At 45.2% G+C, this 25,792-nt stretch overlaps 1 protein-coding gene across 4 annotated transcripts in view; it reads left to right on the top strand.

Moving 5' to 3' along the window:
- Positions 1 to 25,792, top strand: part of stxbp6 (syntaxin binding protein 6 (amisyn)) — a 49,867-nt gene that overhangs the window by 12,793 nt on the left and 11,282 nt on the right. For all 4 annotated transcript variants that reach the window (XM_047016382.1, XM_047016359.1, XM_047016374.1 and 1 more), the window contains exons 3-4: positions 24,523 to 24,653; positions 24,824 to 24,989. In XM_047016382.1, coding sequence (XP_046872338.1) covers positions 24,523 to 24,653; positions 24,824 to 24,989 — 297 coding nt within the window. The remainder of the gene's footprint in view (positions 1 to 24,522; positions 24,654 to 24,823; positions 24,990 to 25,792) is intronic.

Below are 25,792 nucleotides of genomic sequence, written 5' to 3'. Positions count from 1 at the left end.
TATTGTCTAGACTGACTGACTGACTGACGCAAACTCTCCTTCTGTACAGGACAAACAGAAGAAAGTACAAGCCCTTCTTTCCCTTAGCCATGTTACTGGGTATATTCACAAAGTTCACTCTAGCGAGAGAGGGAGAGATGGACGTGTTGGAAGTGGCTGAGGATGAGTGTTCACTGGATGCTGGCCTGCCTGCCTGCCTGGCTGGCTGCCTGATCAGCCTGGTGCTCTAGCTGACCGTAGACTGTACCTACTCTGTGGGGCTGAGGAAGGAGGAGGCTTCTTGCTACCTGCTCTCACCATCATCCCAACACCGACCCCTCTCAAACACATACACACACGTCAACTATTTCTGAGCAGGTGTTGGCAGTCATCTGGCCTCTATATGCTTGTTAACAGAAGTGCACACAAGCACACACTGGGATAAAGGCCCAGGTGAACAGTAATGTGCTGCAGATGGACAGAAGTGTGTGATGGTGTGAATGCGAAAAAGCATTTTCATCCTCCCCAAGAAACCAACAGGGCACGTGTGTGTATACTGTGCACAGTGGGTGAGACACCGTGTTGAACAGATTCATTGGTCCTGACAGCTCTGTCACCACGTGACGGACAAAGTCTAAACTCTGTCCGTTTTGAACATGGAGCCATCTTCCTCCCTTCAGTGTCTAAGTCACTCTCCCAGCCTCCCCCTGGAGGCCTCAGCCACAGAGCTGACCCTTGAAGGCTGGCCTCACACACACTGGGGTTACATTTAATGTCATTGGTGAGGCTGTAGTCCTCTGCTCTCTTTTGAAAACAAGGATGGACATTGGAAACTGTGAAGGATCCTCTGCTGCCTTGTGGCAGTTGTGGTTTTCTCTGGAAGGTTCCGTCTGTGTTTCCTGCTTTCGGGCTGCGAGGAGCCTGCGAGGATCTCCTCTGACTGAGGGAGAGATAAACCTAGTAGAGATGGAAAGAGAGGGAATGGAGAAGGGAGCCCTGTTTGCTCTGCTGTGTATCATACCTGCCCACCCCTCAACCACACACACACACACACACACACACAAACAGAGATGATGGTCTGGATATAACCTGCCCAGAGTGTACGATTTCACACAGCCTGTTGTTTTCATGTTGTTGCTCATGCTGGTTTACTTCATTTTAGGTGTTGAGAGAGTTAGCAAAGAAGCTTACAGAACCAACAGAACCACATATATGAATTGTCCAGCTTTAAACATTTTGCGCAAAGGCCAAAAGACAGTGTGCTCTGAACCGTATCCATGGGGCCAGTAAACAGTCTTTCCAGCCACCACCATCTGCCTGGTGTTAACGTTCACAGAGGCACACATGTGGAGATGCTGGGCGCGGGCGACTAAGGGTGTGGGGGGGGGTTGGGGGGTTGATGGGGTGGGGATGGGGGTTGTTATGATGGGACCAAGATAATTACATGGACATTTGGAAAATAGACCAAGCCAGTTACCACATCTGTGGATCGAGCCAATGTCTTCCATTAACAAACCTGGCAACGGGGAGACTAATGGTAGGATCCCCGGTAGCCCTCGCGTTAGGCTAACAGCGGCGTGATGTTGTTGTTTTCGCTCATTGTTTGGTAGCAGTGGGCCGAGCACATGAAGGGGGGATGAAAACAGACAAAAGAGAGAGAAATGAAGGTAGGATGGTTTAAAAAAACATATTGTACAAAAGGACTCCAGCGCTCCTCTCTTGTAAAGGCAGCCATGCGTGTAATTGGCTGGCGCTTAGTCCTTGTCAAACTGAAGTGCTTCACAACTTAACACTTAATAACCCGCTTTATTTACTCATTCCAATGGACTTCCAACCTCTAGTTTTATTAAGCTCTGTTTAAATGGCTCAAATGAAAATAGTTGGAAGAAGAATAGTGTGGAGATTTACGGTGTTTCTTTCACAGGATTGTTCAGAAGATAGTAATGGTAGAGGGAAGCAGTCTGAACCTTATCAACAGTGTTTAATTCACAAAACCCCTCAGATTGGTCAGTGAAAGCCTGTCTCCCATGCTGTTATCCAGAAACCATGAGGTCATATTGGACACTTGATACTGGACATTTGGAATGACGCATTGTAGCGGTGAGTGGTACTGACAGTCCTCCTGTCACCTCCAGCAGAATTTGAGTCTCTTCAGAATCCCTGTTCAATAACCCTGCCTGCCGCAGCCTCTGAGACGTGTCGATATGGAGTTGTGCCGTGCGGTAACTGCAGACATGCTGTCTGGATCAGGATGAGGGGAAGACTGGAGAGGGAGAGGGAGAGATGGAGGGGAAGGGAGGGGGATATCCAGAGTCTCCAGGTTTATTGGGTACTGGGAAAAAAGAAAACAACAATTTGGCAGAATTGAATACCTTAGATATAAGGAAGGAGAACCTTACCATCTGACTGTAACACCATTGGTGGCAGTAGGAGATGTTAATCCAGATTTAGACATGTTGTGTGCAGACACGGCGTCCTTTGGAAGCAGGGACCATTTCTCTCAAACGAAATAAGTGAAACTGGATTTCCTGAACAGCTCTATCTCGTCTGAAGCTGAATAGAAATGTAATTTAGCCAGCCCTACTCTATATGCACAGTACATTAACCATGTGGCAATATCTTTTAAAGTTATGCAGGCATTTTCTTAGTAAAGCCTAAGAAACACTGCACAACAAAGGCTGTACCAAGTCTGGGAGTAAATCCCATCCTCAAAGTCTTCCTTAATGAAAACATTATATCCTTCAACATGCATGTCCGTCCTAACACTCACTCTTAATTCCTTTCCATTGACCCATGTTTACGTCTTATCACACAAACACAGAGACCTTCACACACACACACACACATATGAATGTCCGTCTGTCCCCCAGAGCAGTGATGACATTGGGGGTGTGATACGCAACAATCCTGCTGTACAGCCTTCCCGAGAGCCTGGGGAGGGGAGGGGGACCTGGCTCTGCCCCTGGTGCTGCATACATAAAACAGCTCTTCTGATGGAGCTGGTCTGGAGAATTCAACCAGCAAGCTCTGTCTTTGCTCGCTCTCTCTCTCTCTTTCTCTCTGTCTCTTTCTCTCTGTCTCCCTCCCTTCCTCTCCATGAATCATTCGCTTCTGCTCTTGTGGTGCATTGAAATGGAAAGAGGGCAAACTAGTGGAAGAAAGGTGAAGAGGTGAGAGATGCCGTCATGCATTAGTCACTCGTTTTGTCTCTCTCTCTCTCTCTCTCTCTCTCGCTCTCGCTCTCTCTCGCTCTCGCTCTCGCTCTCTCTCTCACTCTCCTCTTGTCACTTTCTGTTCCACCTCCTTTCCCATCTCACCTCCTTCGGTGCTGATGTTCCTCTGCGTTTCCTGTCAGCCGTAGAGAGGCCCGTTTGGCCTAGTGCAGTGCTCAGCCAGGCTGATTCTGCTCTGCTGGAACTCCCCAGACGTGCCACAGTAAAGAGTTGTTCAGGTTATGCTGTGGTATCTCTATACAAAGACGTGTGGCTTTCCATCTGTAAACCTCAGGCTTTACCCGGCAGGCTCCACAACCTAGGAGAAATACACAAAGTCTTTTCAATTCCCTCCCACCCCTGGAATCCTCCGTTATCTGATTGCGGTGTGGATGGCTCACTGGGTCTGGCCAGACTGGTAAAGCGTTCTCTGAAGGAGGTAATGGAAGTCAGCTTACATTATTTTGTGTGTCAGTCCAGATACAATATTGTTTCACTCCTGACTGACACTACAGTGAAGACTGAACGGATGGCGTTCGACTATCTACAGGTTTGATCATAAATGGAATTTTGTGTTGTTTGGTTATCCTCAATCTCCCGTGGTCAGGTTTTCTCTCTGAGAATCTTCCTTATGAAATGAACCAGTAAAAAGCAATCTGCAATATCTCTTGTCAACACAAGGTTGCTTACAGGGACGTTGTCAGACCAGACCTATCACTTAGGACGACGAATGGGCTCGTTGGCCCAAGTTACTGTGGCAGAGTCTGAGGAATATTGATCAGCTCTTTTTTTGCAGATCTGTCTGTGTAAGCTGGCTACTCTCTCCGAGGCAAATATTTGTCTGTTCTCCCATCAGCCTTGAGGTGGAAGGGTAACAAATGCCCACTTCCACGTTGCTCCAGCAAACATTTAACATGCAGAGTTTCCCTGCCGCCTCGCTCATAAATACCAAAGACCGGTGGGTTATGCTGATCCATCCATTCCCCCGCTCCGCGATTCATGGCCCTCTCGTCAGCTCACGGTCCAGGTGTACCGGAGCTGTGCATCTGATTTGCTTTTCTCCCGCGTCATGAATCAGATTCCCGAGCTGACACCGATGCACTTTCTGAGACGTTCCTGGCGGGAGCCGCCCTGCCATCGCTCATCCACAGCGCCAGCACACGCCCAGTCCACCCTTCTGCTCGCCTGTCTCAGGTTATCAGAGACTTCTGATCAAACCACAAGGCCAACACTGAGGGCAATTCCAAACAAATGACCCCTTAGTTTTTTACGTTTTCTTTTTTTTGGGGGGGGGGGGGCTTTACACGGTGCATGTTCACACATACATACTCGCATATGCTGATTTACAGCCTGATCCTGGGTCCTGTTCTAAGTGTAACCAGTAAACCTGTCTAGAGGAGGGTTCGTCTTCAGCGGGACGTCCATGTCTCACTCCATGCTCAGTCTTCCCGTGGACATTCATCTTATAGTATGGCAAGCAGCCTCCCTCCCCCCCTCCCAGCGTATTCATGGAGGATTATATCTGAAAGGCGGAGAGGTTGAACCGAACGCAGCACCTTTATTGCATCCATTTGTTATCTACTGTGAATGTGGGAAACCATGAATAATTCTCACAGAATGCTCAACCGACTGATGGAAAGCGAACGCATGTGCATATTTACACACACGCACACACTCACTCAGATAGTCGTTGCCCTGGAGAGGTGGTGGGAGGTGTCCTATTGTGACAACAGTCCCAGTAAAATATGATTTGCATCATAACAAAGCCCCATGACTAAAGAAGGAACACAAACATTTGATTTTAAAGGTTGTCATTTCCACATTTATAAGCCCTTTCTTCAGTGTCCTCTTATCCACAGTAGATCTTTGAATACCAATGTGGTTTACTGTGTGAAGCCGGCCACTGAATATGCAAGGGCAACAATCCCAGTCATCCCTTATAAACTGTAATAAAGTATTTGTGCATGCCATTATGCTAACTAAATGGCCAACACTTTCCATTGCTGATACGCCCATATCCATTGAACAGGCTAGCGTTCAAGGTTCCATCTTTCCGTAGAGATCTTGGAGCTGCCAGTCTGTCTCAGGGACGAGCCCCAAGGAGGAGTCAAACTGGAGAGAGCCGCTTTACGGGGAGGGATCCAGCACGATTGATGTCTTCAGATGTCATTGATTCACAGCCGTATTTGATGGGCCAGGTCACGCAGATGATTCTTATATCATTTTAAAGTCCTATTGATTTCCGAGTGCAGGGATTTGCTGAGACGATGCTTTTGGAGTTAACTCTATCAGCCTAAAGAGAGTGAATTTATCTACAGCTGGGAATCTAATGTCTCGGGAGTTCTGTGTTTTAGAGCACATTTTCAGTCCAGCTACGCTTTGTAAGAGTGGAATTGGAGCATGGCTTCACTGCAGGCTGTTTTGGAGCGCTACTGTGCAGCACAGAACATGTTTCACTAAGATTAGAGCATTGCTCTAATAACCTTGGGTTAAGTACAGCACTGCACAAGACAGTGATCCTCCATGCTTACACATCACATTCCCAGAATGTGTTACTACACTAGCAATTAGCCTATATTTCTAGGAATGCCCTTTTGAAGTTAGGGCCAGTGTAATTGAACAAACCCATACAGGACTCACAGTCCCTGTCTAGTTTGCCACAAATGTTCGGAATGGGCTGTGTGGCCGTGAAGGATTAGTGTTCCCTTTGAAACCTGCAGTCTAGGCTAAAACTACAGCAGCCAACCATCTTTTTCCCCCCAACCTATTTTATCTAGCTGTTAAACCTGCAGAGTGCTAGCTTTAGAAGCTGGGCACGGGTCCAGTCCTAGTCTCCAGATCCCTGATTCGGACCGTAACTTTCTAATCTCCTCCCGGAGAGAGGGAGAAGGGGGGGGGGGGCTAGCAGAGAAGCCTCAGTGGTGTCGTTGAAGAGGGACTGGGGACATATGAACAGCTGTCCTGGACTTTCCTGGTCAGTGTCCTATTGTCAAGTCTGGCAGCTGGTAAGATTCTCTTGTCAGCCGGGAGATGCATTCAGAGCGCCAAGGGACCGAGCTAGCTGGCGCTGGTCACATGTGTGAACACCCAGTTGCACAGCTTTGCCTGTGAAGTGGGGGGTGGGCTTGCATCAGCCCTGGAGCGGTTGATCAGTCCTGATGGAAAGCGACAGCCCTGGATGTCCAGGGTCTGAATAATTGGACCTTGTGTGGAATCTCAAGCTCGTCCAGGAAAGCAGCAGCATTGCATCACATTACTCATTGTTATGGTCGTCAGATTAAAAAAAGCTGCGGAGAATGGACCTCTCTGCAAACGATTCCCCTGTCTCGATGTTGTCCTTAGATTAGCGAGGAGATCTTCTGTAAGTTATTGTGGTCATCTACAAGGTAAAGCCATTTACTCCAAAGATGGAGCTCTGTAATCAGAGACAAAGATGGCAGTGATAAGCCCCAGCCAAACTGAGCTATAATATATGTTTGAAGCCTTGCCTGGCCACTTGTCTCAACCAGAATTTTCTCACCCCAGCAAAACATTTAACGGCACCCTGTTAGGTGCTTTACTTTCAGCTGACCCAACTTTTTTTTCCGTGTCTATAGAGTTAGTCTCACACTTTAGTTAGTATTCTTATGGTTTTCCCTGAAAGGAGCCTGATCCCACTTTCTGATAATTGGCCTCTGAACCATTGATCTTTACCTCAGCAGCTGTTTCTCTGTTTCGGCTGGAAGCAACTCTTTAATAAGCAAACAGCATGTAATCAAAAGCAGAACTCAGCCCTCAGAAGGATCTACATTAGAAGTTGGATGGATAAAGTTTTAATTAGGAACACATATTGCTGATAGCTTTTCTACAGTTTTATCCTTGTGGCTGCTTGTTCACATGTCACATGCATGCCACATGTCTTAAGTGTATTACATTGTTGTCCTAAATGAGCATCCCAAATGGGACAGCAACTTGAGAACCTGGTCTTGCCTTCCAAACCGAGCAAGGAGGAGAATCAGTAACAGGTCAAATGGCTGCCAACGGGTGGAAACGTTTTAAACATCAAAACAAGCTTGTTGATAATGTGCCTAAACTGACCACATTTTCACTTTGAAGCAGTGCTACTAAGAATTCCCTTATACCATTTCTAAATCAGGAAACTTCTGTTATGGTTGTGTGTGTGAACTGAAAGTGAAAGGGATGTGGGAGAACTAAAGAAAGCAGTCATTGATAACCAATCTTCATGAAGACTTCCTTAACAGCCATCTGTGTACTGTCATGCTATGTTTACATGAGGGCAGTGACCTCTTCTGACCTCATCATTCACCTGCACTATGTAGAGAATGTGGCTAGTAGCTGACCACAAATCTGTGGAAGATTACTCCCAGACTATACACCTCCCATCATCCATCACTTCTGCCATAGGGGCCTGGGTGACACTACTTTAGTTCTGTTTACCAGCAATTTGCAGGAACCCAGTTATCTCCTACTGTGGACTTCCTCTAATATGATTTCTCCTCAGTAACTCTATACAGATCTTCCAGGAGCTGTATTTCAACTGTTGAAAAGACAAAATGTCTGCAGTGATAGGTGGGCGAAATCACATGAAAGACAACATCAACAAAAAAAAATGCAATCTCATCGCCTCAGAAAATGTTCTTGCGCCTGTCTCAAATTGTACAGGATGTACCAGGACAAGAACAGGAAGATGGATGATGTCAGGAGGAACAGGAGATGTCGTCTGTTCCGTTCTCTGAAAGGTTGGTCCCAGGTGATTTTAAACAAGGAAGACATCCAAAGGCTTAGTCATTTCCACTGCTGATCACACCCTGTCAGTCAAGCTCTCATCGTATTCATTGGCCCAGTTCTGATACTTTTGGAACTTGTAAGCAGGCAAGTTTGTACAGTTATAACCAGAACTTTGAATTTAGTTTATGGGGAAAAAAACAAACTTCATAGACATTCTTTGATAAAGAATCAGACCATCTTTTGGGGTTCTCGGAGTGGAGGGGTAGCTGTCTCTGAGCCTTGCCTAAGACCCAGGCGCTGTCCTCTGGAGTGTCCTGACCTCAGTTGTCCTGGTTACTGGTGACCCCTGACACCAGTGATGAATGCTGAGGGACTTCTGGATGGATGTCTGTGGTGAGAACAGCCTCCCCTTTCCTACATTATCTGGGCCGCATGTGGATCCAGACAAAAATCCTCTTGTTCTTGTTCTTCCAAGTCTCTCTCCTCCCTCCCAGGGACAACCTGGTTTGTTGTGAGGAACGACTTGAAGAAGTGGAAGATGGATGCTTGATCCATTACAAGAAGTGCTGTCTGGGACGAGACATGGCAGGAGTGCTTTAAAACGTCTCCTTGAGTCACTGTAGCAGTACTCTATGATCAAAACTGACGTGGTTGTTTCAACGTGACACACTTGATTTAATCACACCAGCCCTCTTATTACTCACCTTGCCGTTAATTCAATAAGCCGTTCGTTCTGATGCAGTGATTCATGTTTATCTAGCCTTTGCCTCAGAAACCAGGGCAGATTCAAGCTTCCACTTAAGGCTTTGAAGTGCTCTACTTGGCGGGAGTCTAGGTTCTCCATCGCAGCAGAAAACAGTCCTGAACTTCCCTTTATGGGCTTCACAGCCAATGGCCTGTCGATAAAACCTTTGCGAAGACATTGGCCAAGGAAAGATGAACAAACACTTTGCGAGGGACAGTGTTTCCCCTCACCTTGGGTCACACATCATTTGAATAATGTACTTCAGAGAAGAATCCATGTACATTTACATAAGCTTTTGCAAACTATTATGTCTCGCTGTCTTAGCTTGGCACAAATTGTTGAGCAGAAACCTGATGTGTATTGTTCTTTCCAATAGCTAAATAAAATACGATTTGAATTACATTTGTCTAGAGTTTACTACATGCAAACTACAGGATGATATTTATGTGACAGGAAAATGGATAATGGAAATTGGACTATATTATTCAGCTTTTAAATTACTTGACCAATACATGGGATTTTACAGAATCAATTATTCATTAGCCAACATAATAGTCCAGGTTTTTACCAGGAACTGATTATCATTCCTTTCTATCCCACTCTTAGACTCTTAGAGACTCTTTGAGGCTAAGTCGACCAACTCTTTCCTCATACCTTTTGACCACAGCAGTAGACATCTCGCTGTCTCATTAGCCTCTTCCTGGTGATTTCTGTTCATCACCGGCAGATCGATGAGCAGCGTGGGGTGATTTTATCTGTTCCTGGTCCGACAACAAACCAAGATCTGCCCAGCTCAGCTCAGTACCTTTCCAGTGTTTGTCCTCGTTAATCAGGCCTGTTCACCTCCCATTTGGGCAGCCATGCGATTCTTCATTTCTCTTTCACTCACCGAGGAGCCTATTTAGACACAAATGACACTCACTGTGGGGAGAAGGAGTTAATAGCCTCCAGCCTTGTTCACTTAGCCTGGTTGTGGTGTCCTCAGGTCGATTAGCTTTGTGCTAATCTCTAACACAAGGGTCACTTTTTAAAAGCTCATTAGCGGTTATGTAATGTAATGTGTGCGTGATTGCTTTCTGACTGTTTGCTCTTGCAAGAGTAGAGTGAATGCTGTGAGATGTTCAGCTCCAAGTTCTGTTTAGAAATAAACAATGATGACAGATTTCAGTTGGTGGTTCATGTTCACAGGTAAGCCTAGTTAGCCTGCTGACCTATTACCATAGCTAGGACAATATTCTCACTGAAGTACTGGGTTAGCTATAGGTAGGGGAAGCCTTGTCCAATTTGATTCACATACCAACTGTTCATTAATCAGTAAATCATAATGTTTTGCCCATTTATAATTTATAATAATCTATGAAAATGTTGGTAAAATAGCGAGGCTAATTTAAGTTCTCGCTCACATACTTTCTAGATTTCTGTGCAATCAATGCAACATGAATCTTTAATCCTATTGGTCAGCTCTACTGAATGTCCATTCATCTCTCGGATTGATGTGAAAGCTGACTAATGCTGTTCTAACATGATGGGTGCTCCCTGCTGTCCTTCCACCACTGCAGACTTTACATAACACTCTAATGACATACATTGATCTCAAAACTCCATAAAAAGGCAGGGACATTTCTTTAGGCGGCACAGTTAGTTGAGGATGTATTGAACCTTCACGATAGCCCACAGTGAAGAAGTACCATCTAAAAGTTAGTTTTTGAACTTGAGACAATTAGTTCACTATGGTCTGTAACTGTGTAGTTGACACTCATGTCTACGTTTATCAATTCTGACACTTTTTATGCCAGAAAATAACCAGTAGAGCAATGATTAGCCGACAGTATGTCATACTTCTACATGACACAATCGCCCCATGAGCTCTGATGAAGGGTCATCCCTCAGTAAATGATTGAGGATTCAAGTCCCCTGCCCGAGTGTAATTAGTTTGGCACAGTCTGTCCCAGAGTGCCATACCCTTCCTGCTAAGCTCTGCCCCTCTTTAGCTCCGACACTCCAGCATCAGGCCCATGCCCAGCTTAGCAGTTCTCTGACTGACGTTCATGTTAATTGTGTTAATGAAGGTCATTCTGGTGAGCAGCTGGAGATGCTCTCTGTCCCTACAACAGTCCCAGTAGGATATCTGGGGCCTGGCAAGAGACTCACCAGGAGCCTGAAACGCCATATGCTCTCCACCCACCAACTAACCTCTCATGGAGCTGCTTCTGGATAGCTCCCTTCATAGACCTTGGAGGTTCAGGGACAGTTGGTTGTCATTGATGCAGGACAAATTAAGTATTTCTGGCATTTTCTTGCCATGAGGAAAACATATTATTTATTCACCTCTAAATAGATTGCCTTGTTCCTTCACTCCCTGCATCATCAATATTCTAACAAGGAGTCTTTTATTGCTCACCGCTATGAGAACAAAGACCTTTCTCTCTCTCTCTTGGTCCTTCTCTCATCCATGCAGAGGTGTGTACTGTATTTGGGTCTATTGTGAAACAGCAGGCCACACTGACTCTGTATGCGTGGAAGTATTCCACAGGATGTGTGTGTGTTCATCTCCATCAAAGGCTGCAACCTCAACCAACCTCCCCTAACATATTAACATGATGCCTATGGCTTTTGAAATATACCAAGGTTCAAGGCAGACCAGTTGCGGTGGGTAGGAGAAGGCTGGTGGGAGCAGGGGGATGGGAGGGGTTGCTTGTACACTGGCATAGTGGCTGGTGGGTGGTAGATGATCTGGAAAGGTCAGACAGGATGAGGACTGGCATCTTGGCATCTCGCTCTCCCTGGGCAGCCTGTTGTCTGAGCCAGCTAGGTGACAGCAGGCAACAGGGTCTCTTCTGTCTTCCTGCAGGCGGTCCTCTCCTGGCCTCGGGGTGGGTTCCTTGCTGGTATTTCACTAAGGGCAGGATTGTACCCCCCCCCCCCCCCCCCCCCCCTCCCCGGAAAAACACAGACGCACAGTGGCACGCACACGCGGCCGCACACACACATTCTTCCCACGTATGTCACGGCGTGCCGAACGGATCAATTAGAAAATATGTTCTGCGTCTTTAAGATCATTTTGGGGAAGGAATTTCTACATGGTGTCCAATCTTTTTGTCTCCTGAATGGCATTACCAGCCATTCAGAATAAATTGAGGAGGAGGAATGAAGAGAAATGGATGTTTTTCTCTGTGACGCTCCCCTTTAATCTAAAGCAGGAAGGAGGGATTGCTTCATATCATTCTCATAACCCCCTGCTGCTCTCCTCCTAGATGGAGCATCCTTTTGCCGAAAGCCAGATGGAACCTCGTCTAGAGAGGGGGAAAGAAACGTTTTGTTCTCCGTTACCATCTTTCCTGTCAGAACAGACCTCCAACCTCTAGTCAAGGGCAGAGTGTGTGTGCGCGTGTGTGTAAATTCATGGAGTTCCACCAGGGACATATTAGCTATCTGTGCCTGGTCGGTACCTCCGGGTTGCCCCTCTGGCTCTTACTCCCTAATCGTTAGCCTGTAACTCCATCTGACCCGCTGGAGCCAGGGAGAGACGTTCTGAGCCGGGCCGGACTAGAGGACTCTGGAGGTCTGATTAAACCGACAGGAAAAGGAAAGTAGAATGACACTGTATGTGCTCTTGTCTGCTCCTGTGGTTCCTGCAGGTGGGATTGCCAAGCTGTGTGTGTGTGTGGAGAGTGTGTGGAAAGTGTGTGGAGAGTGTGGGGAGAGTGCTGGGAGAGTGCTCGTATTTGAGTGACCACTCTCCCTCGTAAGCTCTGACCTTGGTATTGATGTGAGACTTAACTTTTAAAGCGCTTGTCAACCCAGCACCTTCCCCACACACACACACGCACACACCCTCACGTTTGTGAGGGTTGGATGGCTCATGTCGCCTGAGGAGGGACTTAAAAGGTAAGGTAAAGAGCCTGTGAGGGATCTGGCAGGTCTAATTGGATACTTGAAAGGAGTATTGATTTGGTTTTGGGTTTGTCAGTGTTTGCATGACTGAACTTTGCTGATGTTTCAGTACTCCAATGGCTGCACTTCCTGACACACTTCACCCAACCCAGCTCCCTCCCACCATCCAACCAAACTACTTTCTTTTCAAGTTAATCTTCTTTAGTTCCTTTTTGTGCATTTATGTCAAATAAATGCACAAATGCAACGTCAAATAACATTAAGTGCAACCGTAATGTAGTCGACTGAGGAAAATCTGTTCCTTGTAATTTACTTGGTACTACTTTCATGGTATAGCTGTATTTCTTTGTGGTCACGTTTGCCATAATTTATCAGCCGGGCCTGCTTGGACTGTGGTCATTAACAGTTTGTGTGTCGGGTCTGGGATCCTGACAAGGTGTCACATGCCACAACTGCTCTACCAATTTAATATATTACTACAGAAACATAAGGAGTACAAATTCTGACCACATGGCCATCTCCACCCCTGTCACCACGCATCCCAGACTCCCTCGGTAATGAGAAACCTGAATTATTCATCCTATGATCCTCCCATCCTGAGAAGAAAGCGTGGCCTCGGCCAGATGTTCCAGAGGAGGACAGGAGGGAGGGATGGATGGATGGAGAGACAGCGGCAGCATTAATGAATGAGATGCCTATCCTGCTGGGTCTGTGAGATGTCAGTGCTGTATAAAAGCTAGAGAACCGCCTCTGCATAAAGAGTGTGACAACATGCCGTTAGTTTCTTAATTCACTTCCAATGATGGTAACATTTTAGTTGTAGTACGTGAGTTTTGTTCTTGAGATCCCCTTAGTTGTGTGAAATGCACAATCGATATATTTGCATTACGCAACAACACAGGCTACATCATTTGAGGCATTATGTAATATCTAGACACACTAAGTTGCTAGAACTAGATGTTACTGCAAGAGCTGCTTTGATGATGGAGATGATAAAGGATTTAATTTTGCAGCTATGATGACATGATACCTCTGCAGCTGCTACCACAGTCAGCCTTATTGCTACTCCAATAGAATGTTGGAGTAACAATAGTTTCTACAACACCTGGGTGAAATCTTTGTCCTTTAAGTACATTTGAAGCCTTGTGTTTGTCACAATGGCACATTGGGAGATTTGGGTGTTTCTGTGCCTGGTTTTGATGGGTTGTGGTGTCAAGAATGATGAAAGAGGTCCCAGTGGAGGTGTCTTGACTAGAACTGGGTGTGACTGCTGAGAGGAAGATAGACTGATAGACCTGTGCATCTTGGAAGAGGCCGCATCAATCACTTACCCTGGAGGTGGTGAAATGTGGTCAGAGGTTGAGACATTTAAGATGCAGAGCTACCACCCATGGAAAGAGACATTTCAGAGTTGATATGACAATCATGGAAGAATGACTAATAACTGATGCTATCAAGACTTAGATACTGCCAGGGCCATCAGACTCATCCCTATCACATCCCATAGTTTTAAAACGACTGACCCACGACTTGAACTTCTAAGTTCTGCGATGCCGCCAACTTAAACAGTCCTTTGAGGTCTTGGTGTCAAACCAACCTCATCAAAATGTTCCACTTGCCAAGAACTCCATAGAGTCAAGTTTTTTTTCTCCTTGTTTCTCCTTAGCCTGAAAGTCTTCCCCCTCCTGTGTTTAATCTTGGGAAGATATTTCAGATGAGGCTGTTAGCTTGTGGCGCTTGGAGTGGTGGCATGACCTGTAATTAGGGTGACCAGAAGCATGACCCTGAAAAGGAAGAGACTTGGGTCCAAAAAGGAGGACAAAGGTTCAAAAAGGATGACAATCCCAAAAGGTTTTGGAGGAGGGGGGGGGGGGGGGAAGACAAGTTTAGAAAATGAGACAGTACCATTCCCCAAACTATTTCAATTGTAATAGAAATTAAAATATATAATTTGGTCAGCTTAGCAGCAGTTGTTTTATCATCTGTTGTTGTGTTCGGAGCAAAAAAGGATGTTACGGCAAAGTGCCCGACAGAACTAGCATTATCCTTGTGCTGTTCTCTCTGCGAGAGAGCTTACAGAAGGCATGTTATTGATCTTTGCTCAGTGGCAAAGTGGAGTTGTAACCCTGAACTCCATGTAAGTTTGAAGGAGGTCTTTTGGCATCGGAAAGCCTACGCGAGTGGTATATTGCGACGGTGGGCAGGAAGGGTCAAAAAGGAGGACAAAAGGGCGAAAAGGAGAACACACAACAGCGGTCCGAATTAAGGGCTGGAAAACCGGACTGTCCGGAAGAAATCTGGACGTCTGGTCACCCTACCTGTAATGCTTACAAAGTGTGATTGATGATTTGAGAGTTGTGATAGAACTGCAAACAGAACGATTTGTTAAAACGTCAAGTAATTCTTGGGCCCACCTCAGAGAAAACAGCACAAATTGTACATAATTGCCAATGATATAATCTTGTCAAGTCTTTTTATCTTTTGAAGACACTATTTCCACCCTAGACATGATGGTCCTTCATAGCATACTAATGGGAAAATATTGTTTACTTTTGTTGTCAAGAGTCTAGATGTTTTTCTTCTGTTTTGGAGACCTCTTTCTCTGAAGTTATACATCACAAAGCATTTTCTGGCAGTTGGATCATGCTGTTATTCTCTAAGAGACAGATGGTGTCTGAAAGGATAACGGCCTACGTACAATCTTTATTCCTGGAAGTTAAAACAGACTTGTATTATCTTATCTGCATTCTCCTCCAAAATTGGACATGGTCAGTGTGTCCTTTAATGCTTAAAATCTGTTTAACTCAATCTAAACAGAAGAACAGATGGACATGGAATTATATCAGTTGAAGGAAACCACGAAGGTCTGTAATTGAATACCTCTGTTTTGACAGTCGGTTGATTTTTCTTGATCCATGAAGGCTTCAGTTCTGAACTTGACCAAGAATGACCGACCTGTAGACAAATTCTCTATAGAGACCTCTACTTTTTTCAATTCAAAGGTTGCTAAGGGTTTGCTTTCTGATTTTGGATGTGTAAAAAGCTGTACGACAACCATTTCCGTGAGGTTAAGTAATCTAGGAGAGGTAGGTGGTCAGGAATGCTTCCATTAACTGTTTGAGATCTCTGAGGAAAACAGTGCCTGATGTTGTCCAGAGCGGATACACATGCATACTGTAAATTGAGCTCTTCAGTCAGTTTATTTGCTAAATTTAGTTGCTCATGTTTCATGTTTTATCGTCTTCCTCAGAGAGGAATCACCTCACGTTAACCCTACGGGTCATATTTATGTGTATATCCATGTCATATTTTATCTCTACCTATTCTAATCCCCCCAGGCGACCCAGTACTTCTACAGTGTTTATATTTTGTTTGCTTACAATTCTAGAAGTAGTCCACGATGTTATAGTTTCCACGACAATGGGGGGGTAACAAACAGGTCTCTCACACAGGAGGGTGGAGGGTGGAACAGAAGCCCCGGGGCTGTGCCCCAGTGTAATTAAATGCTTCTCCGCATCCCCTCCCCATTCTCCAGGTCCCGGCTCTAGAGGAATGCTGGGAATGCAAACAGGGGTCTTAGCTGAATGGCTGGGTTATTAAGTGCTCCATGGAGTCCCGTGTGATGAACGAGCGAAGGGGCCACAGTGCGGAAGCCCGGCCTTGCAAGGCAGCCTCCGCTCTCCCTGGACGAACTGAGGGAGTGAGATGGGGAGGAAGGAGGGTGAGGGGAGGATGAGAGGAGGTGAAGAGGAGCAGGAGGAAGGATGATGATGAGGATGGCAGGAGAAAGCGTGTGGTTGAAGAGATGGATGACCTTTCCACTGGGGAAGCTAGGATTGTTTTCTTTATTCTCGTGTTTAGTGATAGAGCTGTCCCCAGTGTCTCCTTAGGTAAACATCCCTACAGCATAGGGAACCCTCCCCTTATACAGAATGCAATCTGGGCCTGAACTGGCTACTTTTTGTAGTCATAGCAGCTACAGTAGCTTGTGTCTTTGTCTTTGCTTTGGGTGTTTTTGAAGTTGAATCTTTTGAAATGTGTCCTTGTCCCTACTCTACAGCTTTGAAATTGCAACCCTGATTCTTGTGATTCCTTTTTACACTGCCCACATTCAACTTAGCAGATAAAACTTTCTATACCATTTATTCCTCTACTCCCGGGAGCTTCAGTTGAAAGGAAGATGACTGGCTTTTTCAAAGGAGAAGTCTAGTTGATCTCTCACTGTTCAACATCAAGGACATTGTCCTCATCTCAAAGCTCCAAATCAGACAGTTCCAGGTCACAAGACAATATTTAGCTCTAAAATGCTTCTAATTTACAAAAATTATGCTCTGAGTTTACCCTTATGTACATTAAGTACCTTCCATGTTATAGGTTTAGCTGACTTAACTAGATTTAGACAGACATTTCCCCTTTCTCCCAGATCCTTGTCAGGCAAGCCACATTAAGCCTGTGAGCTTTGCAATCTGTCTTGTCGAGGAAATTGCTTTCCTTGTTGTTCTGTGGAAATGATCCTCAAAGACAATTTAATGGTGGCAATTCTCCTCCATCTCATCTCATCTTCTCGTCTTTTATCTTTTTTCCTCCCTCATGAATTAGTTTGTGCTCTTTAATCTCCCAACTTTGTTCACGGTCCTGATAGCTTAGCGAAAATATTGTTAGAACCTCCCCAGGCTGTTCCCAGATCAGTGTCACTCCACTCCACTCCTTAGATAGGCTGATGTGTGTGTGTGTGTGTGGAGAGAACTGACTCCCTATCACTTCATATCTCATTAGCCACTCATCAGGATCGTCTCCCTTACGGTAGCGCAACCTGTCGACAGGAATCACATCAGACCCCCAACTCGTGTCAGCGTCTGTACTCCTGTGGAGCCAAACCATCTTGTTTTATTACAACATTCCCTCTGCTTCCACTCATAGACTTCCCCTTTGTTTTGAAATGGCTGACACATGATTTCTCAAGCTTTTTTTATTGCTTTGATGTTCTATATGTAATTATAATATAATTGCATGTATTGCAAAATTGACTTGAGGAGATGGGGAGGATTGGGGGAAACAAACTAATTTAGGGTATAAGTCTAAAAGTCACAATAACAATGAGCACATCCACAGGAGAGTTCCCTGGTTCAAGATATTTAGTAGACAATCTGACTTGTTCCTTTACCCACACATTGCCAGTGTTTAATAAACTACTTCACACAGAATTGCCAGATTGGTCCGCCCCCCCCGCGCCCCCCCCCCCCCCCCGCCCACCCCCGCCCCCCCCCCCCCCCCCCCGTGAAGTGCTTATTTTGCCACCGATACTAACCACATAAGTTTAGTTACTACTATGTCCTGCCAATCCATTCTAATCGTGTGCTGTTGTTGTCATCATAATGGTCGTTAGTGTTCCCCCATGCGTATGCTGGATGCCAACTCTCAGTCATTTGCTCTGCTTCCTAATTTGATGTTGAGCTTGTGGGTAATGAGGCGTTTCATTTAAAATACTGACGTGGAAAAATCTATAAAACACTTGACTATCAACTGTACAAAGACATGGTTTCTCTATGGAATTGATATAAAGAACTTTCATTTCTGTAGTCAGGTTCCAAAGGGTTCTGTACCTGTCCATTTGACAGTAGGGCTGATCAAATGTTGAGACAGAATTATTTCCTCTCTTTTCAGAGCTCCCGAACCGCTTGAACCTGGGCAGGATGAAATGCCTCTCATTTTAATAACAAAGGGAATGTCACTGTCTGGAGATGAAAAGAGAATTTTGGTCAGCTTCAGTCAGATCCATTTTTAACACATCTGATTGTTCCCTTTCTTGTGCAAACACCTTTTCATATAGTAAAAATAGCCCCTGAATATATGATTAAGTGGAGATGTACCTGGATACCATGGATAACTTTGTGTCAAGGTCATTCAAATACATGAAGTAAATTGATGTGAATTTGCCTTTAGACCCAAGCATGTATTCCAACCTGGGGGGCCACAAGCTTTACAAAAACTATGTCTACCAACCACTTATTTTTTAAGACAAAGACTCCATTCTTGGAGTCTTCATTCAAAAGTGCATATGGTTAATGTCATTGGGTCTCCATCACGTGCCAATGGTGTCTGTATCTGTTCAATGAGTGATTTATATGGTCTACTACTCATAGCATTGAACGAGGCCAGTCTATCTCAAGCTATTATGTACCATAGGGTACCCCCTCCTCTCCACCACTGGTGCCCTACTACTGCATTGCAGCCATCCTGCTCTGGACAGAGTGAGCCTTGTCTTGGAGCCCATGAATAGACTGTAGAGGGGATTGTCATGGTTCTGGGTGGGTGATGGGCCAGCCAGTGTTTGGAGAGTGTGCTACAGTGAAAGGCTTTTTGCTGGGGGTAACAGTGTGTTCCATCGCAGACAGAGGAGGGAGGGTTTCAAATGGAGGCATAATGATAGGGCCAGGCTGAGAACACCGTAATAACATGTCTTCTACATTGTTCACTTGTGGCCCTTAAAGGTGGGGTAGGCAAGTTTTGCAAAGCTAGCTATTTTAGCTTCTATTCCAAACCATTAAATCCCGCTCCCTCCCTTCAAAGCCACTCCCACAAAACACATGAACGTGCTGCCTGACTACAGAACTACCGGGAGATTAGTGCACTCGAGAGCTTGCAGGTGGTAGACAGACAGAAAGGTAGCCCACCCAATCATTAGTTTTGGAAAGGTCTTAATGATTTATTGTGTTTTACAGTCCTGCAATGCCCACAGATGTCAGATTGATTTAATATAACCATCATATTACCTTTAAATGTATTGGTTGCTATCAAGATATGAGGTTTATTTAGGCAAATATGACAAAACGTGCTTCTCAACAACATTGCCTAGACCATCTTTAAAGGGACACATTTTTTTTATAAGATAGATTTTGTCTTCAGTTGCCCAAAGAGGAGGGATAAGCAACAAACCCTGGCCTATTGTTACAGGATTCCTTTTGCTTGAAGGACCACTGAAGTATTATTTTCCATCAAGTATTTCCTAAGTCCAAAAATAAAAAGTTACTACTTTTTCCAAGTGCTCATCCACTGGATCCTGTAATGTAACCATATTTTCCATTTACTGTAAATGAACACAAACTACATACTAGGGATTTCAACAGATCGGATGTCTGAACATAATGTGACAGTTTGATTCCAGAGCTGTGGATTGAGACCATGGGGGCGCTAATTTAACATTGGTATGTCGGTGAACTCTGCCCTGTGCGGGTCCCTGGGGTTATCAGTGGTTGTATTCCAAGGCTAACCTCATCCCACTGAAGTGTGTCTCGGCCCACTTAGAATGTGCATACATATGAACCTGCTTTTCCTTTGGATATTGCTTCCCTGTCGCTTTCTCACAGTGCAGACAGAGAAACAGAGTCCTCCAGTCTAGGATGAGGACTGTCCATTAGATGCAGTCACTGTTTCACAGTGTGGACACTGTCCAGGACTCTACACAAGAAAGACGAATGGCCGACTGTTATTTAACCCAAAGCTTTTTTATACCAAACTTCTTGAGTCGTCTGTCCCCAGAAGTTGCAGTCCTGACCTGACCATTCTAAGCAGGTGCTCTTTGTGCTTATGCAGATGAGTTTGCATGGGAACTGTCTGGTTTAGGGTGAGGGTTGACCAGGGGACTGTAGAGTCTGATTTCTCAAGAGATCTTCAGCCCACCTGGGTTGGAGAGGGGCTGTGAAAAGCCCTGTGAGGGTGAGAAGAGGGGAGAGGGAAAGAAAGCCATAGCATGCAAATCCAAAAGCACTTCCCCAGGCCTGATTAACAATTTCACTTACTGTGAACAAGGTCTTTGGAGAGAAGGGTGAACTAGTTAAGTGCTCCAAGGTATGTTCAACGCTAGTAATTGCAGGTTGGCTGATTTCTGAAGCTACTTCAGAAGGGAGAAAGTGTGTGTGTGTATGTGGCAGTGGGTTGATATGTCAACTTGGGCTCCAATTTCAACTAGGCTATAGCTTTTTTTAGCGTGCTGGAGAGGGGAGAGAGATGAACTGTGCCTGACCTCTTTGCACATTGTGTTACTCTGTATGTCCACAACAGTGACCAGTCTTTGAGTCAATATTCTAGCCCACGGCTGACTGACTCCCGAACATCTCTTTGTGTATAGTATAGATCGATTGGGGATCGATAGGAGTCTATAGACAGAAATTCTTGGCTGTTTGACATCAGCTTTGAAGTTTTTCTTTTCTCAGCTAAAATGTAATACCCCTGTGGGTGGTCTCTCTTCAAATTCATTAATTCTCTATTTTGCCAATCGTGTAGCTCAGATAACTCTGCAAGGATTTCATTGCTAGCAGCTTGGCTTGGCCTATGCTTTGTGCTTTTATCGTGTTTGTTTTGATTGTAAGAAATTCATTATAGCCCTGCGGTTATCTTACTCAGAATGTCTGCATTCGATTTTCACAGCGTGCAACCTGCACACTTCTCACATGCATTGCACCTCCTGACAACAATAGTTTTTGCTGGCATCCTCAATGTCACTGGCACTGCTATGTTAACAACCACAACTATGACAATATTTCCGTTAGCGTTAACTTGTTCTGGGAACGGATCCCTTCGGGATCATCTCGATTAGGTTATTTCCAGCCACACGCCGTTAATTCAGCCAATCATAACATGAGCCTGGTCCTCAGGGGAACATGTAATGTCAGCAGCAGAGCATGTGACAGGACATGGACAGCTACATGGCCTGTCATCCCACATCCAAACCACAAGGAAAGAAAAAAGAAAAGGGATCTTCATAGTCTCGTCTTTGTTCCCTTGTCTACTTTCACAAACTGCTGTAGTGTGATGGGTCAGGAGTTTGTCATGTGACTCGAACCAATCCTGTGTTTTCAGATCTGACCAGAAAATATGGACATTGTCTCACTGTTTATATTTTGTAGGCTATTTGTTTTATTGACATTCTTTGGGACCAACCTCTATTACAACTTGCACATTTTACAACTATAAAAACAGCAACAACATTAAACATTCTTTTAAGAGCTTAAGATCTTGGGGAACACTCTGAGAGTGTGTCCTAAAATGTCACTAATAAACCCAGCATTAAGTTTGAATCTCAAATCCGTTATGAAGATCAAGATGGTTATGAAAGCAACCTGACCCTCCATGTGGGAGGCAGGGCCGCCAAGTTTTTCATGAGCTTCATTTTCTTTGTTTGTTCTTACAAGAGAGCCGAGGTCTCTGCTGACGTGCTGTAATTGCCTGATCAGCGTAGAGACTCTCTCAGTCGAGGTGTGAGTCAACAGCAGAGAGCTGTGAGAGAGTGAATGGAGAGGCACAGAGGCGCCTGGCTGTTTAATTCAGACCTCATGAAAAAGAAGAGGAGACTGCCTTGAGATCTCAGAGCTCCTTCACTGGTGTATACTAATGGCAAGGTGTCAAGAGAAAGTCATGTTATTTCAAACTGAAAGATACGGATGAACAGAACATAACTCAGGGTACTCAACGAATGTACCCTAGACTGTTGTTTCTTCCATGTCCTTTGCAACGGATCCTTCAAGACGCGTCTCTCCCATACAGTGATGTTTCTCGAGTTACGCAAGCGGTATTCTCATCCTGGTGTTGCTCCGATTGTGTTGAAAGCCTGTTTGCCACAAAGTCTGTGACTTGCCGGTGAAGCCAGGTTTATGCTAATGAGATAAGGAGATGTCAGTTAAGGCTGTGCAGTCCCTAAGGGAAGAATCATACAGTAAGGCAAAAACATGTATTTTTGTTACAGTATATAAAACTTTTGTGATGACATAACGGCATACTATTTCATCCACCTTCCATATGTTCCATCATGCAAACGTAATTTTTTTACATGTAAATAGCAGGCACTTTATCCAAAACGATAATAAGTCATCACAACAGGTGTGCACAGTTCTAACAATATTTTACGAGACAGCAGACAACAGTAACTTAAAAAAGTAATTATCTCAGCTGATGACCCCTGGAACCACATCACTCTTCACCATAGAGCTGGGTACTTAAAGATTCAAATATTTCTTCCTTGTTTCAGCGTACAGTTAGCTATTGTCTCCATATCTGCAGGCAGGTCACACTTTCTGTCTGGGCTGGGGCCAAGCATCCAAGGGGTACGTGGAGGGAGGTTGATGGCAGTAGCAATGTTATCGCCTCAGCAGAGACTAGTCTGGTCTCACTACTTGCTCACATGCTATGATTGAATCTTTTGTTCAAAACTCCCCCTCCCCCCATCACTACCCCCCTCCACTTATCAAGTGGTGCACTAAAACCACTCTGCTGTTTAATCAGTTTGGGGAGGATTGTGCCTGCGGTCTGGACTGGATGTGGAGCGCTTGAGAGTGGTGCCGGAGTGGGATTATCCCTGGTATTTGCTGACCTTGGTCATGAAACTTGAACCTTTAATAAAGTGGTCTATTGCTGCCTTCGGTCCTCTCTCTCTCTCCTGAGCCTTTTTGAAATCTTCAGATTGGAATCTTCCGTCGGTCTGCGACCCTCATTATATGATCAGATTCGCTCCTACCTTTTCTAATTGCTTGCTGCACTCTGGCTCACCAGTTCTCTTTGTACATAGAACAAAGAACCGTAGAACCGTATCTGACCTAGGCCCAGCCGAGGGGACAAAACAGCGGTGATGTCCGGCACTAGTCTCATCTCCTGTGTGTTACACCCAGAGATCAAAAGCCCAAACTGTACCTTAGCAATCAGATCCAGCTGTCTACATAGATGTACACAACATATCTAAACATCTCCTCTTTCCAGGGAGCCAGCTATCACAACAGACAAGATGATGCTACTCACTGTACAGTCAGAGGCCCAGCCCTGCCCACGCTGTCTGAACGCATGGCAGGGGGAGGGTCGGCTCCGCCCTTTTCCACAAAAAGTCCGCCCTTTTCCACAAAACAACAAGGACAGAGGGTGATAACAGCCATCCAGATGGGATTGTGTTTTCCTTTTGTTAGCAATAGAAACCGGCACCAGAACAGACGAGAACGGCAGTGACATCAGTGCTTCTATCCATCCAAGATGACACAACGGCAGATGGAGGAGAGAAAGAGGGAGAGGAAATTGGGTCCTGTGAAAACAACATAGGGGCACGGTGTCCTTTTCAGCTCAAGTGACCGACCCATGCTCGCTCTGAGTCGGCTCTGGAATGCTGGGAGGTGAGGGTGTGAAGGCCAGACCAGGACATGATGATGATGTCATGGGCCAGGACGTGGACGCTGGATAGCTGGCGTAGAGCCAGAGCACTGGTTAAAGTGCAAGTTCCTGTTGACCTTGTGACACGTGCTCCATGATACTTTCCACTTTTCCCCTGTAAACTGTTCTAAGAGTTATGGAACACAAAGCTCGAGTTGTTTCTGATATCCATTTAGTTTTGCTCGACTGCAAGCAATACAGTTAGTGCGTTATTTTTATCAAGAAATATTGTGTTGCTTTTCTTGTGTGGGTTGCATCTGGTGATGTGTAAAAAGACCCAGCCATCTATCAACCTGGGCTCTAACAAGACCAATGAAGACAAGCTTTTATTTTCCTCTGGTTATGCCCAACCCTATCAGTCAGCAAGATAGTTCTTCTAAAGTTCCTGGAGAAGACCCTTTACAGTGAGCGTTGTAAAAACCAGATTAGTGAAAACAATGGGACTGAATATAATAATGTTGACTTTGAGTCACTGGGCTAGTCTTCCTGTACCAAAGAACTTGTGTTGTTTTTGGCCTCGGCAGTGAGAATTCTATTGTTCAAGAACAACCTTTATTTTCTGCTCCAACACAGCTGCTATCGAGGACGTCTGTCACTCTCACGGCCTGTGTAGACTGTAATAGACCTCATATGGGTGATGCGCGTCCTCTGTTCCAAAATGTCCCATCAATTGGGAAATCCACATAACATGACATTTGTGGCAGTCCTCCCTGCACGTGGTTTGAAGGCAATTTGATGAAAATCATTCTTTTTTTGGGGGGGATTGTGTTTCCACAGTAACAAATAAGAAGCCAACGCATGTGTCCATCACGAAGGTGAAGCAGTTCCAAGGCTCGTCAGCGTTTGTGAAGAGATCACAGTGGACCATCGATCAGCTGCAACAGATCAACGGCATCGACCCCAACAAAGTGAGTGGGCGCCACGCACACGTGTGTGTGTGTGTGTATTTGCTTGTGTGCATGTATGTAATCATTCCCTTTTCCCAGTCTGGCTCTCTCTCATATCTCCCTCTATGGAGCTCCCTTTTAATTCCTGCATCCTCTGTCTCTCTCTTTCTCCTTTTCGTGTTTTTCTTCAGGACTGTCCAGAGTTTGACCTCATGTTCGACAATGCCTTCGACCAGTGGGTAGCCGGCTCTGCTGGAGAGAAGTGCACCTTCGTCCAGGTCCTCCACCATACCTGCCAGCGCTATAGCTCCCAGAGGAAGCCCGAGTTTGTCAACTGCCAGTCCAAACTACTGGGGGGTAAGCAGAGCCCCGTTTATGCTAACAGTTACACAACGCTAGTCCTTAACCCTAACCATCCCCCTGTTTTTAACAACTGAACACCTGGCTAAACGAAACCTCCCAGCTGACCAACTGTTTGATGGTGTATTCATAATTAATAATACCACCCAACACCTGGTGAAAGTGCCTTTTTTGTTAAATGGCTTTGCCCGAGAAAGGCCAACGCTCTGAAAGCTCTCAGTACCCCCACTGAAAGGTTAATGGGATTTTTTTACTTGTAGAATAATTTGTATGCTCGAAAGGCACAGTGTGTTTTATGAATGTAGATGATGCTTGCCATGCTTAACAACACTGTGGTTTATTACTATCATTTATTATCCTCTTGGCCTTTGAAATTGCCATTCTAGGCTGCATTGAGAACCTCTTATTGATCTTAAACTATCCCTGTATGCCCTAGTAATTGTTGTTAGATGCTATTTTTGGAACTTCAGAGGTTGTAAGAATCGGTCCATTGGGAGCTATTCAAACCTCTTCTTCCTCAAAGGAAATTTAACTGTCCAGTAAAAGCGAACAGGATGTTGAAGGCTAATTAAAAAAAGAAAAATAACAATACCGCCAGTACAAGGCTAATCTCAGAGTTCATCCAGCCAGGTCTACTGTATGTAGAGACGTTTCCAAGCGCTCAGCCCCAGGGGGCCGGGTGGGTGCTGAGAAGGATCGGGGGAGGGTCCTCACCCGTCCTCACCCTCCTCCTGAGCCACTTAATCAGCTATCGATCTGTTTACAATCCAGCCTCCTCATCTGTGAACAGCACATACCCA

This window comes from Hypomesus transpacificus, chromosome 3 (genome assembly GCF_021917145.1).
Source record: "Hypomesus transpacificus isolate Combined female chromosome 3, fHypTra1, whole genome shotgun sequence".
NCBI lineage: Eukaryota > Metazoa > Chordata > Actinopteri > Osmeriformes > Osmeridae > Hypomesus > Hypomesus transpacificus.
Note: the sequence above shows the minus strand (reverse complement) of the source record. Positions and strands in the feature narration are given on the sequence as shown.